General features: G+C 38.7%; 1 protein-coding gene across 1 annotated transcript in view; it reads right to left on the bottom strand.

The window, feature by feature from the left end:
• Window positions 1-19,337, bottom strand: part of CFAP47 (cilia and flagella associated protein 47) — a 208,227-nt gene that overhangs the window by 13,178 nt on the left and 175,712 nt on the right. Inside the window, exons 60-62 of the mRNA XM_083362899.1 lie at window positions 13,052-13,219; window positions 5,990-6,161; window positions 1,750-1,911 (exon numbers count right to left, since the gene is read on the bottom strand). Of these exons, the coding sequence (XP_083219025.1) occupies window positions 1,750-1,911; window positions 5,990-6,161; window positions 13,052-13,219 (502 nt within the window). The remainder of the gene's footprint in view (window positions 1-1,749; window positions 1,912-5,989; window positions 6,162-13,051; window positions 13,220-19,337) is intronic.

The raw sequence follows: 19,337 nt of genomic DNA, 5'->3' as shown, positions 1-19,337 counted from the left end.
GCTCCGCGAGCTGCATTGGCTTCCAGTTGTCTTCCGGGTGAGATTCAAGGTGTTGGTAATGACCTACAAAGCCCTACATGGCATGGGTCCGGAATACCTTGGGGAGCACCTGCGGCCGGCGTCAACTTCCCTCCGCCCAGTACGCTCCCACAGAGAGGGCCTCCTCAGGGTGCCACCAGTCAAAGAATGCCGACTGGCGGCCCCCAGGGGGAGGGCATTCTCTGTGGGCGCGCCGAATTTATGGAACCATCTTCTGGTCGAGCTGCGGATGGCGCCTGATCTCCGCTCCTTCCGGCGCGATCTAAAAACTTACCTCTTCGAACAAGCTGGCCTAGCCTGATGGGATGGGGTTGGGTTTTATTAATGTGTTTTAACCTACTTTTTTAATGTGTTTTAACTTATTCGTGGGTATTTTGTTTAATCTTTTTTAATTTTTGTATTTTGTCTTTTAATATGTACTGCCCTGTTCACCGCCCTGAGTCCTTCGGGAGAAGGGCGGTATACAAATAAAATTAATAAATAAATAATAAATAAATTCTCTGTTGGCCCTCCCCTTCCTGGGTTCTTGGCATTTTCCTTCCCCCCTGAAGTGAAAGAATTGCAGCAATTTTTCAAACCCCTCCCATTCTTGTGTAATAATTGGAGAGGAGGGTTTGCTCACAATCACCAGGTTTTCAAGGTGGTTGTTTTGAAGATAACACAAGGAAAAAACTCTCTGTGCTCTCGCTTGATCTCCTTAAAAAAAGCAAAACATAAATCGAATAGTAAGTTAAAAATTAAAAACTACCATGGATTGGATCCTGGAGAGATTCAATAACTTAACAGCTACAGCAGTTGTTAATCTGCTTTCGAATTTTATTCTGATTCCATATTCTTTTCACCTATATGCTGACTTACTTGTATATGAACAATTGAAGAAAATGTTCGGTGAACCATTGTACTGATTAATTTTGTGGCTTCTGCTACTTATTGATTGACTGGGACACTACACCTTCTCTTCACAACCTGTTTTCCTTCAGGGAGGAGGCTTCGTGGTATCCGAAGCAGAACATCCAGCTTCAGTCATAGTTTCGTTCCATACAGTATTAACACTGTGAATTCTAAAGCTTCCTCTTTCTGTTATGTATTCAAGATGGACAGTGATTAATATTTATATGTTATTTATATGTAAGGGTGTAGGTTTATCCCAAGTGCCATGTAACAGAGTGAGCGCCTGTTACTCGTCCCAGCTTCTGCCAACCTAGCAGTTCGAAAGCACGTAAAAAAGCAAGTAGAAAAATAGGGACCACTACGGTGGGAAGGTAACAGCATTCCGTGCACCTTTGGCGTCTAGTCATGCCGGCCACATGACCATGGAGACGTCCTCGGACAAGCACTAGCTCTTCGGCTTTGAAACGGAGATGAGCACCAGCCCCTAGAGTCGGAAACGACTAGCACGCATGTGCGGGGGAACCTTTACCTTTTAGGTTTATACATATGTTGTATATAGCATGTTTAAATGTGTGTAATGTATGTGTACATTTTGAGAGCAAGCAACTAAATTTCTTTTTTAATGTGTGCCAATGTGCCCACAGTAAAAAAATATGACAATGAAGGTTATCTATCTATCTATCTATCTATCTATCTATCTATCTATCTATCTATCTATCTATCTAATCTATCTATCTTACATCATGATGAAAGTCACTAGAGTCTAAATATCACTCTAATAAACAAATAGATAAGACATTTTGTCTTGAATATTCATACCTTGTCTGGCTTGTAAGCTTAAAGCTGACTAAAGACTCCTTATTTAAACCAATTGCTTCAATATCGATAACATCATCTACTTCTGGATCTGTGACAACAAACAATATTGGAAATTTCCAAATGCCTCCTGTGCTATGCTGTACCACCAAAGTTGCTGGATTCCTGAAAAAAAATAAGCATACAATATTAGTTATCATTAAAAAGTTTAATGAAACACAAGACAAGTCAATGATGGTGCAATGGAAGCTTATATTTCTTTTTTTTTTTTTTATTGAAAAGTTTTATAAAATACAATTTTCCTTTAAAAAAAACCCCCTTCCCCCTCCCTCCTCCCCTCCCTACCTCCCCCCTATCTCCCCCCCTCCCCCTCCCCCTCCTCCCTCCCCTACCTCCCCCCCTCCACTTCCCCTCCTCCCCCCTCCCCCCCCCGACTTCCCAGAGCAAAATACAAGGTATATATCTAAAAGGCAATCATAAACAATCATATATTAACAATTATAAACTCTAAAATCCATCACTCTCTAGCTTGTATATAGTAAACCAATCCTTAATAATACTAAATATATATAAAAAACTAAAATAAAAGAAAACTAGCATCATTCCCATCTATGTTCTTCCACAATTCACTATTACCTTAACATATTCTCATTTGCACATTAATAAATAGTTCTTACACAAATTAACCCACATTAACCCACAAAACTTTCTTCCTCTTCCTCTGTATTAAGTTGTCCATTAATTCCAAATTAAAAAAAAAAAATCTATTACCATACATAGCATCCCAAAACTTTTTTTTTTCTTTCCTTTTTTTCTTTCCTTTTTTTTATCTTTTTTTTTTTAAAAAAAACACAACTACCACTTAACTATAAATATTTTGTGGAAGTTCCATAGATTTCTACTGGTCTTATTTTTTTTTCTTTTTTGAGCGTTTTAAGGCAGCACGCGTCACCCTCTGTTCTCTAAGATCATCCAAAAGAGTTGCAGCTTGAACTCCTCCTGTACCCTTCTCGTCTATCTGTGCATCTTCATCCTCTTGATGTTCTCCTTCTCCAGATCCCTCTGCAGCTTCCAGAAGTGTTGATGGGGTTACTTTCAAAACATTATTATAAAAATCATGCGCTTGCTTCACATTACTCAAACAGTACCTTTTGCCATCATACATGAAGCTCAACCCAGCTGGGATCTCCCATCTGAACCTTATATCTCTTTGCTTGAGCTCTTGCACAAGAAATATAAAATCCTTCCTTCTCTTTAAAATCTTTGGAGGAATTTCTTTTAGAACCAAAACTTGTTGACCAGCAATCACAACTTTGGTATCGTAGGCAGCTTGTATAACTTCATCTCTAATTTCCCTTTTTACAAAATAAACCACCACATCTCTAGGCAACTTTCTCTGCTTAGCAATCCACGAATTCACACGAAACACTTTGTCCATACCTTGTTTTAATTCAGATGCTGGATGGTTCAATACTCCCTCAAAAGCCTCAGAAACCAGCTGCTTTAAATCTTCCTTAATATTCTCTTTTAGGCCTCTAATTCTCACAGCAAACTGCATCTGGTAAAATTGGGCCAAGCTCTGTTCACTGTCGATTTTGTCTTTTAAATCTTCAATTTCCAATACTTTTGCTTCTAATAAAGCATTCTTTTGAATCAAGTCTTGCACTTGATCATCCAGCACCTCCACACATTTAGCAACTTTTTGCACTGAGGACAAAATGTCTACCTTCATTTCTCTAAGTTTCTGTTCCATCCTTTCTTCCATTCTCTGCTCCAATTTCTCCAATTTCTCCTCCATCTGTAGAAATTTAACACCCATTGACTCCAAAATTAACTGGGTATGTTTTTCAAGATCCTTCGATGTCAATACATCAGGAGAATGCAACGCCTGCAGCAATGATTGTTGTTGCACCGGAGAATTTCCAGCACTCCGAAAAGTTCTAGGGGGAGGTTTAGCCGCCATCTTTTACTTACAATTGTGACGCACTTTCACTTTAAGTTTTAAGCAAAGTCCATCAAGCTTGAGAGTAAAATAAAATCTTCTTCATCTCTTCATCTTTCCCTCTTGTACTGCTCTGCCTGCTCTTTCCCTTTCATAGTCTCTCCTTCAAGCAGGGATGGTCGCAGACGCCTGGCTCTGCTCCATAAAGTCCGGAGCAGAGACGCTGGTCAGCTGGGAGCAGCCCAGGCTACGGGGGAGTTCAATCCTTCAGCCGCCCAAGCTCCAAGCTCAGGCGGCCCCGGAGAACTCAACCCCCACCTGGGGGCTCACCCCCTCCTCTTCTCCCGAGGAGGGGGCTTCAGATTCGCCCGAACAGCTGATCGGCGCTGTTTCGGGCAAAAAACACCAGCTGAGCCGCGGGCAGCCCGGGAAGGCTCCCTCCGTCGCCGCGGAGCCACCGGAAGTCCCTGGAAGCTTATATTTCTTAACACGTAATGCATTGCACAGCTCTTTCTAAATTCCATTGTAGATATTATGTTTAGGCAGGATAGTATATTTTTTCTTCCTTTGAAACAGCTGACAGCTACATATTGTATTATTTTTTTCTATGTGCACCTTTATGAAATGAAAAACCAAAACTAATTGATGCAATCTAGTTCACCTTAAACCACAGTATATTTAAATACTACAGTATTTAAATAAGAGAAAACTATTTATAATGTGACAACAGTATAATATCCAATAGCTGAGTTCCAAAAGTAATATAACATTCTATCATAAATTCCACATTCCATCAGAGGTGAGATTTCATTCTTAAGGAAACTAGTCAGAAAAGATAACTCTTCCCTCCTATTCCCCTTCTGCACAACCAGGGACTGAAGTGCTGAAAGTGTTTTTCAGATATAAGTTAGTTTGACGACAACTGGAGATACAGTGGAAGAAAGAATGAGAGACAATTAGCTTTCTGAAGTCATTTTTGTCAAATCTTGGCTGAAGCTGAGTTTGAGTTCACCTATTCAAATTCAAATCCAACCTGAAATATAAACAGTAACTCCTTCTGATCATTGATCAATGACAAAAAAGCCAACACAGTGCTAGGCTGCATTAACAGAGGGATAGAATCAAGTGAAGTACTAATACTACTTTACAATGCCTTGGTAAGGCCACACCTGGAATACTGCATCCAGTTTTGGTCACCACGATGTAAAAAAGATGTCGAGACTCTAGAAAGGGCACAGAGAAGAGCAACAAAGATGATTAGGGGACTGCAGGCTAAAACATATAGGGAACGGTTGCTGGAATTAGGTATGTGTAGTTTAACGAAGAGAAGGGTGAGGGGTGACATGATAACAGTGTTCCAATATCTCAGGGGCTGCCACAAAGAAGAGGGAGTCAAGCTATTCTCCAAAGCACCTGAAAGCAGGACAAGAAGCAATGGATGGAAACTAGTCAAGGAGAGAAGAAACCTAGAACTAAGGAGAAACTTCCTGACAGTTAGAACAATTAACCAGTGGAACAATCTGCCTCCAGAAGTGGTGAATGCTCCAACACTGGAATTTTTTAAGAAAAGACTGGACAGCCATTTGCCTGAAATGGTATAGGGTTTCCTGCCTGAGCAGGGGGTTGGACTAGATGACCTCCAAGGTCCCTTCCAACTTGTTGTTGTTGTTGTTGTTGTTATTGTTATTATTATTATTATTAATTTTATGGGATATTTAAATTCTTTTGAGATCAATGTTCACAGCAAAAACTATGTTATCCAGTGGAAATTCCAAATAGTTAGGCTCAAAATGGCTAAAATTGGTCATTTAAAAAGCAGATAAATTTAAATAGATTCCTAATATAGAGTCCTCTTTTCAGTTTAGAGGACACAAACCTTTGATTCAAGTGAATTCCATGACTAGAGACACAGGAGTTTGTTTCTAAGCATGACAATACCAAAATGACATGCATTCTGACCTCATGATACATGCTGTGTATTTGATCCTGAATCATAGAAATAGCAGAGTTTGTATCATAACACTGTAACACATGTTTTGTTAATTGCCCTGACTTGGGATACAGGGGATAGTTCAGTACATGAACAAGAATTTTTGGTTTTTAACATGAACACATGAATTATGTGATATTTTCCAGAGCTTATTAAATCAGAGTTTACAAGACAGTAGTATTTTGCATGTGCCAGAGTCCAAATTATTGAATTAATGGATTAGAATCAACTCTTTAGTTTTATCCAAGATATAAAGGAAAATTCATGTTTCAATTCTAGTAAGTAAACTGTGGATACTATCATAAATATACCTCGTTGGTTTGTAGGGTGTAAATATTATGTTAAAGACCAAGGTCACGATTCCAGTTTTCAGATCTCGCTCTTTCTTTACCAAGTTTATAGCTATTGCAGATTTCAGCTGAGATTTCATTCTTTCAGATTCAAATTGAATTTCATACATAAATTCATCTGTTGTGGAGAATCCTGTAAAATCAAGATAATTATCCATGTAATATAAATGCATTTGGCTTTTTAAACAGCTTGAAATGTTACAGAGATTTTAATGACCAAAATAAAAAATCAAGAAACACGAGTCAATTTCCCAAAGAATAGCTAAGCACAAACAAATCTTGCATTGCAAACCAATGCAGAGGTTTAGTTCCAACCTCTTTTGAGTTTCTTTACAAAATTTTTGTGTGAAAATGTCAAAACTGAAAAACTCAATACACATCTATAAAAGTACTGTATTTATCAAAAAGAGGAAAGAGGAAACGATTTTTTTTCAAATATCATATTTTCAGGGGGAAAAAATATCTACACATAGAGGTCAATGAATTTGACAAATACAGTACGTCTCTTCCAGGATATCATAGCTTAGTTGAATGCCTATCTATAGTGCTCTCTAACTGTCAAATTAAGCTGAAGAATTACCATGTTTCCCCGAAAATAAGACTGGGACTTTTGTTTTGTTTTGTTTTGCCTCCAAAAGAGGCACCAGGTCTTTTCCACTCACCTCCGGCATTGACAGCCCTGTCCAGCCAATCCACTTCTTCTGCAGCCAAAGGAGCAGCTTCATTCTGCAGCTCGGAATGGAGCTCAAGCTTGCATTTCACAGTCAGGCCTTTCCGGAAGGCCTCTGCAACCAATAACCGAGCAATGGATTTAATCCATTGACTGCAGAGGCCTTCTGGAAAGGCCTGACTGTGAAATGAAGGTATGGCTGCAGAAGACACCAGACAAGAATTGAGCCTGTGAGGAAAGTGGGTGTGGGGCACGTGGAGCAGCTCCCCCCCCACCCCCGGCCTTGCTTCATTTTTAAGTGTGTGCCTCACCCCCAAACTGGGACTTATTCTTGGGGTAGGGCTTATATTAGGCCCACCAGCAAAAATCAATCTAGGGCATATTTTCAGGGTATGTTTTACTTTCAGGGAAACACGGTATCTTACTTTCTGTAGGCTGGTTGGTGCTTCAGTATAGGGATTTGAAGAAGTGAAGAAGCCCTCAATAGATACATAAACATAAAAGTATCTAAAGACTATGCAAAAGAGACAATCAACAAGCCAAAAAGGGAACAAAAAGACTTAAGCACCTCCCCACCAACAATCAGAACTCAAATAAGCATAGATGTTACCTAGTTTGGGTAATTAAAATCTGCAAGAAAACACCAATTTCAGAAAGCACCAAAGACCCCTCATTTCAACCCTGAGTTACAAATATTCTCCTTTCTTGTCTTCTCTCTTATGGAATAAAGAAAACAGGGCAAGATGAGGCAGGAAACAATTTTTTTCCACCTCCCAAATGAAGTTCCACTGGCCACAGATCAGAAACAGGTGCCAACCAGGTATAATATGTCCTTTGAACCAGAGATTGCTCACTAATGACTATATATATGTGTGTATGTATGTGTGTGTGTGTGTGTGTGTGTGTGTGTATACGCCAAAGATGGAAGTTCATAAACAAAGATTAAATTCTGTATGAGAGCTCTTGGGTTAAAATATTAGAACTTATTCATTTATGTCATATATAAATCATGATATCCTCTAGCAGATATGCACACTCTATCATTAAGGTATGAATACCATTTTCAACCTTTGTCAAATTGATTGGTTACTAATTGTGTACTAAAGTAGTGCATTCACAGTAGGATACCACTGAAGACTTATAATTATTCCACTGTATAAAATGTCATCATGCAGAGATTCTAACATAAAAATAAACTTAATAGGAGAGAGGAAGAATGACATCATTTGAAACCTACCACACAGAGAAAAATTATATTGCTAAGCAGATGTTTCCTTCAGCAATCAAATCATTGTATTGTGCAAACACAATGGTTATTGAAAATCATGGTATTCAGATATCAAGGTCTGAACTATAACTTCATAATTGTGGTATATATTCCATTCATTTTTTTAAAAAAATTGGTTAGTTTTGTTTCTCCCATATATACTCACCATCTCCTATCATTCACTGTTTATTTTTGTTGAAATCTCTATTTTATAAACTACATTATGTCTGTCAAATGCATTATTGAATATATTAATCATGAATAACCATTTTAAAGGATGAATAATATATCAGTATATTAATGTCAGTGGATTAGCAGTAGCATCAAACCACATTATATAATGCATTGATAGAAAAATAATGTACCTTTATGCAGTATATTAGCATGAATGGATGTACATGAAAGATGTTGGATGTAAGACTCTCTCAAAGCAGGCCAAAAAGCTTGAGAAGATTTCAGCTCCTGCTCCATGCAGCAAAGTATCAGAATAGAGAGTATGAAGATATAAAGACGATTCAATAAAAAGTATCTTTTGTGAAATGAAAGAAGCAATGAATTCTAATGAAACATTACCAGGAGGAGTGCAAAAAAAAAAAAACAACACCACCAAGGTGGGTCAGGGCAAGCTTTCATGGATTTGTAAACCTTGTTGGAAGTTATAAAATTTATGAGAATGCTTGTTCTTGGGAACCAACCCTACAACAGTTGCAAGAAAAAGTATGTGAACCCTTTGGAATTACGTGGAGTTTTGCATGAATTGGCCATAAAATGCGCTCTAAACGTCATGTAAGTCACAACAATAGAAAAACAGTCTGCTTAAAATAATACTACACAAACATTAGCTGTTGTCATGTTTTAATTGAACATAACATGTAAACATTCACAGTGCAGGGTGGAAAAAGTATGTGAACCTTGACTCCAATCAGTGTGATGATATTGGATGTGTTGCTGACAGCTGTCCTGCCCTTTAAAAACACACACCTGTTTTGGGTTTACTGGTCTCAAGAAGCACTGTCTGATGTGAACCATGCCTCGCAGAAAAGAGCTCTCAGAAGACCTACGATCAAGAATTGTTGACTTGCATGAAGCTGGAAAGGGTTACAAAAGTATCTCCAAAAGCCTTGATGTTCATGTGTCCACGGTAAGACAGACTGTCTACAAATGGAGAAAGTTTAGCACTGTTGCTACTCTCCCTAGGCGTGGTCGTCCTGTAAACAGCGCATAATGCTTAATGAGGTAAAGAAGAATCCTAGAGTGTCAGCTAAAGACCTACAGAAATCTCTGGCACATGCTAACATTTTTGTTGACACATCTACAATAAGGAAAACATTAAACAAGAATGGAGTACATGGGAGGACACCAGGGAGGAAGCCATTGCTGTCCAAAAAAAAAATTGCAGCACGTTTGAAGTTTGCAAAAGAGCACCTGGATATTCCACAGCACTACTGGCAAAATATACTGTGGACAGATGAAACCAAAATTGAGTTGTTTGGGAAAAACACACAACACTATGTGCGGAGAAAAAAAGGCACAGCACACCAACATCAAAACCTCATCCCCACTGTAAAACATAGCGGAGGGAGCATCATGGTTTGGGGCTGCTTTGCTGCCTCAGGGCCTGGACGGATTGTTGTCATTGATGGGAAAATGAATTCCAGAGTTTATCAGGTCATTTTGCAGGAAAACGTACGACCATCTGTCCGCCAACTGAAGCTCCGCAGAGGATGGGTGATGCAACAGGACAATGACCCAAAGCATACAAGTAATTCAACAAAACAATGGCTTCAACAGAACAGAATACGCCTTCTGGAGTGGCCCACTCAGAGTCCTGACCTCAACCCGATTGAAATGCTGTGGCATGACCTTAAGAGAGCGATTCACACCAGACATCCCAAGAATATTGCTACACTGAAACAGTTTTGTGCAGAGGAGTGGTCCAAAATTACTCCAGATCGTTGTGCAGGTCTGATCTGCAACTACAGGAAATGTTTGTTTGAGGTTATTGCTGCCAAAGGAGGGTCAACCAGTTATTAAGTCCAAAGGTTCACATACTTTTTCCACCCTGCACTGTGAATGTTTCCATCTTATGTTCAATTAAAACATGACAACAGCTAATGTTTGTGTAGTATTATTTTAAGCATACTGTGTTTTTCTATTGTTGTGACTTACATGACGTTTAGAGCGCATTTTATGGCCAATTCATGCAAAACTCCACGTAATCCCAAAGGGTTCACATACTTTTTCTTGCAACTGTACATGGGTAATTCTACAAATGTGGAAACTAGCCAGATTTTAAGCTCGATGTGTATCAGTGAGAATGACTGAGTGAAATTTGTAAACCTGTATTTACACGTAAATCTCTGGATAAAAAAAATAAGCAGCACCAAAGGAGATTTGTAGTCTTCAGTAGTCTGGTTGGCATAATCCAGGATGGAGTACTAAAAGTAATTAAGAAAATTAAGGGGAAAAATTGAGAAAAAAATTGAAAAAATTTAAACATTAACATAAAATTTAAACATTAAGAAATAAACATTATGGAAGCACAAGAAATAGAACATAGTCAAACTAGTGTCTTGGACTTTAAGAGAGCTACTTTCAATAAACTTAAAGAGAGCATGGGAAGGATTCCATGGATGAGAATCCTCAAGGGAAAAACAACTCAAGAAGCTTGGGAAATTTTGAAAAGTGAGATTACAAAAGCCCAGTCCAGCACAATACCAATGAAATAGAAAAATAAGAGCTCTCCAAAGAAACCAGCATGGCTGCATAAAGAACTCTCTGATAAATTGAAAGACTAATAGGACAAGTATAAAAAGTAGACAGAGGGACACATAACTAAGGCACAATATCAGCAAATAGCTCGAGCTTGCAAGATGAAATGAGGAAACCTACAGCTCAAAATGAATAAGGCTTGTGACAAAAGTCAAAAATAACAAAAAAGCTTCTGTCAACATGTAAAAAAACAATTAAAAAGTTAAGGATATGATTGGTTCATTACTGGGAGAAAGTGACAGGAAGGTGACAAGCAACAGGGAGAAAGCAGAACTACTTAACTTGTTTTTTGCATCTGTCTTTACACAAAGGGAAAAAAAACAGTGCAACTATCAAAAACAGTACCGTAAACAACAGATTAGAAACACACATTAAGATAGGCAAGAAAATGGTAAGTGAGCACGTGTCCAGCCTAGACAAGTTCAAATCACCAGGACCAGATGGATTACACCCCAAGGTTCTCAAGGACCTGGCAAATGTGATTTCAGAACCACTGAAATATATCTTTCAGAGATTCTGGAACATTGGGGAATTTCCAGAGGACTGGGAAAGAGCTGATGTAGTTACCATCTTCAAAAAAGAAGATTCTGGAAAAGATAATCAAGCAACAAATCAGCAAACACCTAGAGGTAAACAAAGTCATTATCAAAAGCCAACATAGGTTTGTCAAAAACAGATCATGCCAGACAAATCTTACTGCATTCTTTGACCCAGGTGATAAAATTAGTGGACCAGAAGAATGCTGTAAATATAATTTACTTGGACTTCAGTAAGGTATTTGATAAAATAGACCACAACCTACTACTTGATAAGATAGAAAAATGTGGGTTAGATAGCATCACCACCAGATGTTTTCGTAGCTGGCTGACCAGCCATACTCAGTGTGTGATCCTCAATGGAACTGCATGTACATGGAGGGAAGTGTGTAGTGGGGTGCCTCAGGGCTCTATTCTGAGCCCAGTGCTCTTCAACATCTTCATCAATGATTTGGATGAGGGGATAGATGGGGAACTCATCAAATTTGCAGACGACACCAAGCTGGCAGGAATAGCCAACACTCCAGAAGACAGGCTTAAGATACAGGAGGATCTTTACAGACTTGAACACTGGGCGCTATCTAACAAAATGAAATTCAATGGTGAGAAAAGTAAGGTTCTACATTTAGGCAATAAAAACCAAATGCATAGGTACAGTATAGGTGGTACTTGCTCAATAGTAGTAACTGTGACAGGGACAATCACTTAAATATAAGCCAACAGTGTGCTGCAGCTGCCAAAAAAGCCAACATAGTGCTAGGCTGCATTAACAAAGGGATAGAATCAAGATCACATGAAATTTTAATTCTTTATAATGCCTTGGTAAGGCCACACTTGGAATACTGCATCCAGTTTTGGTCACCATGATGTAAAACAGATATTGAGATTCTAGAAAGAGTACAGAGAAGAACAACAAAGATGATTAGGGGACTGAAGGCTAAAACATATAAAGAACGGTTGCTGGAATTGGGTATGTCTATTTTAATGAAGAGAAGGACTAGGGGTGACATGATAGCACTAATAATAGCACTAATCACTAATATCTGGTAGTCAGATTGTTGCAACCCCAACAACAAATAGATGTACAGATGACCAACTTACAAGGTGCCATGATTTAACTAATGCAGCAACTGGGATAAAATTTGCCTCAACTAACAAAAGGCAAGCATACTTACTTTTACTCTTGTTATTGTTAATTTGGAATCCAGACAAAAGGTGGAACTTTTTGTTCATGTAAATTCTGGGGCAACTGCTAATTTCATAGTCATACAAATGGTATAGAAACTAAAGTTGCTGACCTAATCCCTATAAAGCACAATGATTCCTAAAATTATCTATGTTATCCAGTGGTATTAGGCTCACCATCTGGTTGTTTCTAGCCCATGGCAAGTTTAGCTTTAAGTAAGGTAGTGGTGATCTGTAACAACTGTAGTCAACAACAAAGCAAGAGAATCAGTTGCCACAATCCAAGTCTAAGCATTCAAAACAAGGTTGTGTTGTACAGGGAGTAAAGACTGTTGGAATTAATATCAGATTTCCCTTCTTGCAATTAAAATTGAGTTAATCCAAGTAGCAAGAATCAAGAAGCTTGGATTAATAATATTAGAAAAAAGGAATGAATAGAATGAATCAACTTTTATGTGAAATCTTTAAATTCTGTTGCAACCCCATCAACATTCAAAACATGTTCTTAAATATATACTGTATAATTTTAAGAGAGCTATAAAGTTATCTGTACTTATTGCCTTACCTAGTAAATTAAAAAAAAAATTCCTTACCATCAGTAACTTGAACTTCATCATGAATTGGGGAAGATTTGCTCTGAGAAAGACTTAACATTGCAGTATCTTGGAGTATTTGTGAAGCAGTTGTCCCAGGAACCACACCAGTTAATAGCACTTCTATGTTTTCCTCTAATCTACTGCGGGCACGGCAGCATACAACAGCTAGGAAAAAATGTGCGACATATTTTTTAGTTTTGATAACTTTATCTGAGAGTATATTATACATGAAGAGCCATTGTAATATGTAGTAGACTCGTTACAATAGTATTCGGCATCTTAATCTGAAGAATATGTCCATCATACTTACTTGAGTGTCCCAGTACCTTTATAACAATATTGACATATCTCTGAAATATATACCAAAATAACTTTTAATTCATTCATGAATCTTGGCCTTCTTTCATCTTAGTCTGAAGCTACAAACTGCTTGTCAAAGCTGCAAACATTGGATGTTTTTGCTCTGACAATATAAGAGGCAGCCTTTTCCCTGAAACTGTTTTGCTTTGAATCAATGAAGGTGGGGGGGAAGAGAAGGTTGACCCAGTTGTTTTGATAAGATAAGAAATAGCCGGGCTACAGAAAAGAAGTGAAACTTTGCATGTTAAACTAATTAGAGAATGTGATTCATGACATGTAATTAAGGGAGGGAATTGTGTATGATACGATGTGTTCAGGGGAGAAGAATTCAGATTCTGGCATCCATCCATGAGTGCCAATGCTTCGTTCTCATTATTATAGACTTTTAAGAAAAAACAATGCCTGACTGTTCTTTGATCTGTCTCATTAATCGGAACCATGACATCATGCCAGAATCTACTTTGTTTTCAAACAACCTGGGAGTCCTGAGTGCCAGCCACTGTCTCTAGCCTTGAGAGAAGCTGGCAAAGATTCATGGAAAAATCTTCATCATGGGAAAAGAGAAACTGCTTGGAGATGGTGGACCTGGCAGCTACTGAGGAGGAAGTAACAAATAGCATGCTGTGGGAAGATGAGTTTGTGCAGGTCTCCCAATTTCAGGGAGAACACAAGCAGTTAGGAGAGCTTATCTGGTCGTCAGGCTGGAACCACTCCAGCGGAGACTTCAGATGCCTCAAATTACCCAGCAAGAAATTAGGACCGAAATTCTTGGGGCCTTTCCCCATTGTAAAGATCATCAACCCCATCACAGTAGAATTAAAACTCCCTAGGCTTTTACGGAAAGTTCATCCTGTCTTCCACTGCAGCCTGCTGAAACCTTTTCGGGACTCCACCTTAAGACCTCCCACTAAGAAGACACCCGGGCCCCTCGTAGTAGCGGATCAGAGACACTATGAAGTGAAAGGCATTCTTGACTCTAGAATCTTTAAAGGGAAATTGCAGTACCTAGTACAATGGAAGAGGTACTCGCTGTCTGAAGCTACTTGGGTGAAATCTAGCGATGTGAAGGCTGACCGACTCATCAAAAAGTTTCAAAAAAGGTACAAAGGGACTTAAACAATTGGAAAAAATTACAATTATCATTACTGGGAAGAATTGCAGTTGTTAAAATGAATGTTCTAGCAAAGTTTCTCTTTTTGTTTCAAATGATACCTATACTGAAAAAGGATGCCAACCTTGATCAATGGCAGAAGGGTATTAACAAATTTATCTGGGCGGGGAAAAAACCAAGAGTTAAATTTAAGATTTTACAAGATGCCAGGGAAAGAGGGGGACTCAAGGCGCCGAATTTGAAATTGTACTATGATGCGGTTGCCTTGACCTGGATTAGTGATTGGCTTAATTTAACTAACAAGAGAATACTTCATCTTGAGGGATGGGATTTGGTATATGGATGGCATGCATATTTGCTTTATGATAAGAAGGTGGACAGGGCTTTTAAATCCCATATTCTTAGAAGTGCTTTATTGCGTGTCTGGAAAAAGTATTATTATAAGTTAAATTATAAAATACCGATTTGGGGAATTCCTGGACATGCGATAGAGGGCGTATCTATGGGAGTGAGTATGGCCACAGGATTGGAAAAGATCAGTTTACATCCCAATTCCAAAGAAGGGCAGTGCCAAAGAATGTTCAAACTATCGCACCATTGCACTCATTTCTCATGCTAGTAAAGTCATGCTTAAAATCCTACAGGCTAGACTTCAGCAGTATGTGGATCGAGAACTACCAGAAGTACAGGCAGGATTTCGAAGAGGCAGAGGAACTAGAGATCAAATTGCCAACATACGCTGGATCATGGAGAAAGCTAGGGAGTTCCAGAAAAACATCTACTTCTGCTTCATTGACTATGCTAAAGCCTTTGATTGTGTGGATCATAACAAACTGTGGCAAGTTCTTAAAGAGATGGGAGTACCAGACCATCTTATTTGTCTCTTGAAAAACTTATATGCGGGTCAAGAAGCAACAGTGAGAACTGGACATGGAACCACTGATTGGTTCAAAATTGGGAAAGGAGTCCGGCAAGGCTGTATACTTTCGCCCTGCCTATTTAACTTATATGCAGAGCACATCATGAGAAAGGCAGGGCTAGATGATTCAAAAGTTGGAATTAAGATTGCCGGAAGAAATATCAACAACCTAAGATACGCAGATGATACCACTCTAATGGCAGAAAGTGAAGAAGAACTAAAGAGCCTCTTGTTGCGGGTGAAGCAGGAGAGTGCAAAACTTGGGTTGAAACTTAACATTAAGAAAACCAAGATCATGGCATCTGGCCCTCTCAATTCCTGGCAAATAGATGGGGAAGAAATGGAGGTAGCGACAGATTTTATTTTCCTGGGCTCCAAGATCACTGCAGATGGGGACTGTAGCCAAGAAATTAAAAGACGCTTGCTCCTCGGAAGGAAAGCCATGGCAAATCTAGACAGCACACTAAAAAGCAGAGACATCACCATGTCAACAAAAGTGCGTATAGTCAAGGCTATGGTCTTCCCAGTTGCAATGTATGGCAGTGAAAGTTGGACCATAAGAAAGGCTGAGCGCCAAAGAATTGAGGCCTTTGAACTATGGTGCTGGAGAAGACTCCTGCGAGTCCCTTGGACTGCAAGGCGATCAAACCGGTCAGTCCTAGAGGAGATCAATCCTGACTGCTCTTTAGAAGGCCAGATCCTGAAGCTAAAACTCAAATACTTTGGCCACCTAATGAGAAGGAAGGACTCACTGGAGAAGAGCCTAATGCTGGGAAAGATTGAGGGCAATAGAAGAAGGGGACGACAGAGAATGAGGTGGCTGGATGGAGTCACTGAAGCAGTAGGCGTGAGCTTAAATGGACTCCAGAAGATGGTAGAGGACAGGAAGGCCTGGAGGAATGTTGTCCATAGGGTCGCGATGGGTCGGACACGACTTCGCAGCTAACAACAACAACAATGGATATGGTTTCTTATAAGGAACTACTTAGATTGCAAAGGAATGATTGGCAACTTAAACCATTAGAGGAGTTAAGACAAGAAAACATAAGTTACTCTTGGTTTCAATATACCCAATTGAAAGCTAGGTGGAAGTCAGATCAAAAGGTTGGCATCACAATTACAGATCAAAATTTAGTAAAGCAAATTAGAGATTTAAATTGTGCACATATAAAGAGGATATATAATGCTTTAATTGAATTGGATTCGGAAACGGAACTGGTTAAAGACTGCATGATAAAGTGGGCACAAAATATTCAGGAACCAATTTCGTTGGACACCTGGGAGATAATTTGGGTCAGAAATGTTAAATTTACTCAGGCTCAAAATTTAAGAGAAAATTTTTATAAAATGTTTTATAGATGGCATCTGGATCCCAAGAAGTTGTCCAACATGTATCCTAATTTACAGTCTAAATGTTGGAGGTGTGGTAGTTTAGAAGCTACTTATTTTCACATGTGGTGGACTTGTAGAAATATAAAAGCTTTTTGGATCAAAATTTGGTGGAACATTCAAAAGATTTTTAAGAGAAAGATAAAGTTTTCTCCGCAATTGTTTCTATTGGGTATTGTTGTAGATTGTGATGTTAAAGAAACTAACTTGATGCTGAACATGATAACAGCAGCACGGTTACTGGTGGGACAATATTGGAAGAAGGATAGTTTGCCCACTATAGAAGAATGGGTGTTTAAAGTTTCGAATCTTGCAGAAATGTCTAAGATTTCTGCTTATTTGAAAGATCATTCACAGGAAAGATATATTTCAGTTTGGAGGAGATGGATAAATTATATCCAGAACAAATATGGGACTAAAAAGTTCCATTTAGTTTATGAGTAGATTTTAGTGGGATATTGTTATTGGCACGTTGTTTGTAGTTATATCAAAGGGGAGTTAAAGCACATTATGAATTTGGTTAATTGTATATTATGTATAATTTTTATTTAGAATATGTTTATTGTAACTATAATCCTGTATTTAGCTCTGGGAAGTGGGGTGGGAAGTGGGTGAGTTTGTGGTGGGAGGGATTTGGGGATATATTGTAAAATTTTGTTTTTGTAAAACTCTTTAATAAAAAATAAAAAAAAGTTTCAAAAAACCCCCAACAAACCAAGAGATAATCCCTGACATATACTTTTGTTTACATTACAGGATCTATCCTTTTTGTAAGGGGGGCCAGATGTCAATGCTGCAACCATTGGATGTTTTTGCTCTGACAATATAAGAGGCAGTCTTTTCCCTGAAACTGTTTTGCTTTGAATCAATGAAGCTGGGGGGGGGGGAGGAGGAGAAGGCTGACCCGGTTGATTTGATAAGATAAGAAATAGTGCACTACAGAAAGGAAGTGAAACTTTGCATGTTAAACTAATTGGAGAATGTGATTCATGACGTGTAATTAAGGGAGGGAATTGTGTATGATACGATGTGTTCAGGAGAGGAGAATTCATATTCTGGCATCCATCCATGAGTGCCAATGCTTTGTTCTCATTATTATAGACTTTTAAGAAAACTATGCCTGAATGTTCTTTGATCTCTCTTATTAATCGGAACCATGACACTGCTTTTCAGTTCCTGCCTATTAGTATGTAGAGATATTGTCTATACAAGATACATGTTCATACACATTGGGCTATTTAGTGCAGATTTTAATCCAAGCAAGTGACTCTCAGGTATAGTTCAGGGGGCATCTGAATCTCTTATTATCCAGTAAGGATTTAGAGCTCCAATAAGCTGTGAAACTCCTATTTAATTAAAAAGGAAGAAGATATAGAAGAAAGGCCTGATCTCAATGTAATCAACTGCGTATAGCCTTTCAAACACTATAGTAATCCAGGTAAGAGTGAATATAGAATTAAAAAGGCTTCCACTTTGCACATACTCAAAACAGCTCCTTCTGCAAATCCCAGTCCTTCAGATACTATGAATCAGATGCATTTAAAAGAAGTACAACTTAACACATTTTATGCCAGAATAATAGAAGGAAAAAGAAAAAAATGAAGAACAAGAAAACCAAATAATACGATCCAGATCCTAGATGAGCACAGATATTGCTTTGAAGAGTAGAATTCTCCCCTTATCCTGAGGTTGATCATGACTCATAGTACTGATTTATGCTTTATTAGTCCAAACTTCCTTTCATATACAGAATATTCATTGAACAAATACAGATGAAACTCGAAAAATTAGAATATCGTGCAAAAGTTCATTTATTTCAGTAATGCAACTTAAAAGGAGAAACTAACATATGAGATAGACTCATTACATGCAAAGCAAGATAGTTCAAGCCATGATTTGTCATAATTGTGATGATTATGGCGTACAGCTCATGAAAACCCCAAATCCACAATCTCAGAAAATTAGAATATTACATGCAATCAATAAAACAAGGAGTGTACATAGAACAATATCGGACCTCTGAAAAGTATAAGCATGCATATGTACTCAGTACTTGGTTTGGGCCCCTTTTGCAGCAATTACTGCCTCAATGCGGCATGGCATGGAAGCTATCAGCCTGTGGCACTGCTGAGGTGTTACGGAAAACCAGGATGCTTCAATAGCGGCCTTCAGCTCTTCTGCATTGTTCGATCTCATGTCTCTCATCTTTCTCTTAGCAATGCCCCATAGATTCTCTATGGGGTTCAGGTCAGGCGAGTTTGCTGGTCAATCAAGCACAGTAATCCCACGGTCATTGAACCAGGTTTTGGTGCTTTTGGCAGTGTGGGCAGGTGCCACGTCCTGCTGGAAAATGAAGTCAGCATCCCCATAAAGCTCGTCTGCAGAAGGAAGCATGAAGTGCTCCAAAATCTCCTGGTAGATGGCTGCGTTGACCCTGGACTTAATGAAGCACAGTGGACCAACACCAGCAGATGACATGGCTCCCCAAATCAACACAGACTGTG

The sequence above is a fragment of the Vipera ursinii genome (assembly GCF_947247035.1).
Source record: "Vipera ursinii genome assembly, chromosome: 4".
Lineage (NCBI taxonomy): Eukaryota > Metazoa > Chordata > Lepidosauria > Squamata > Viperidae > Vipera > Vipera ursinii.
This window is presented reverse-complemented; position numbering and strand designations above follow the sequence as displayed.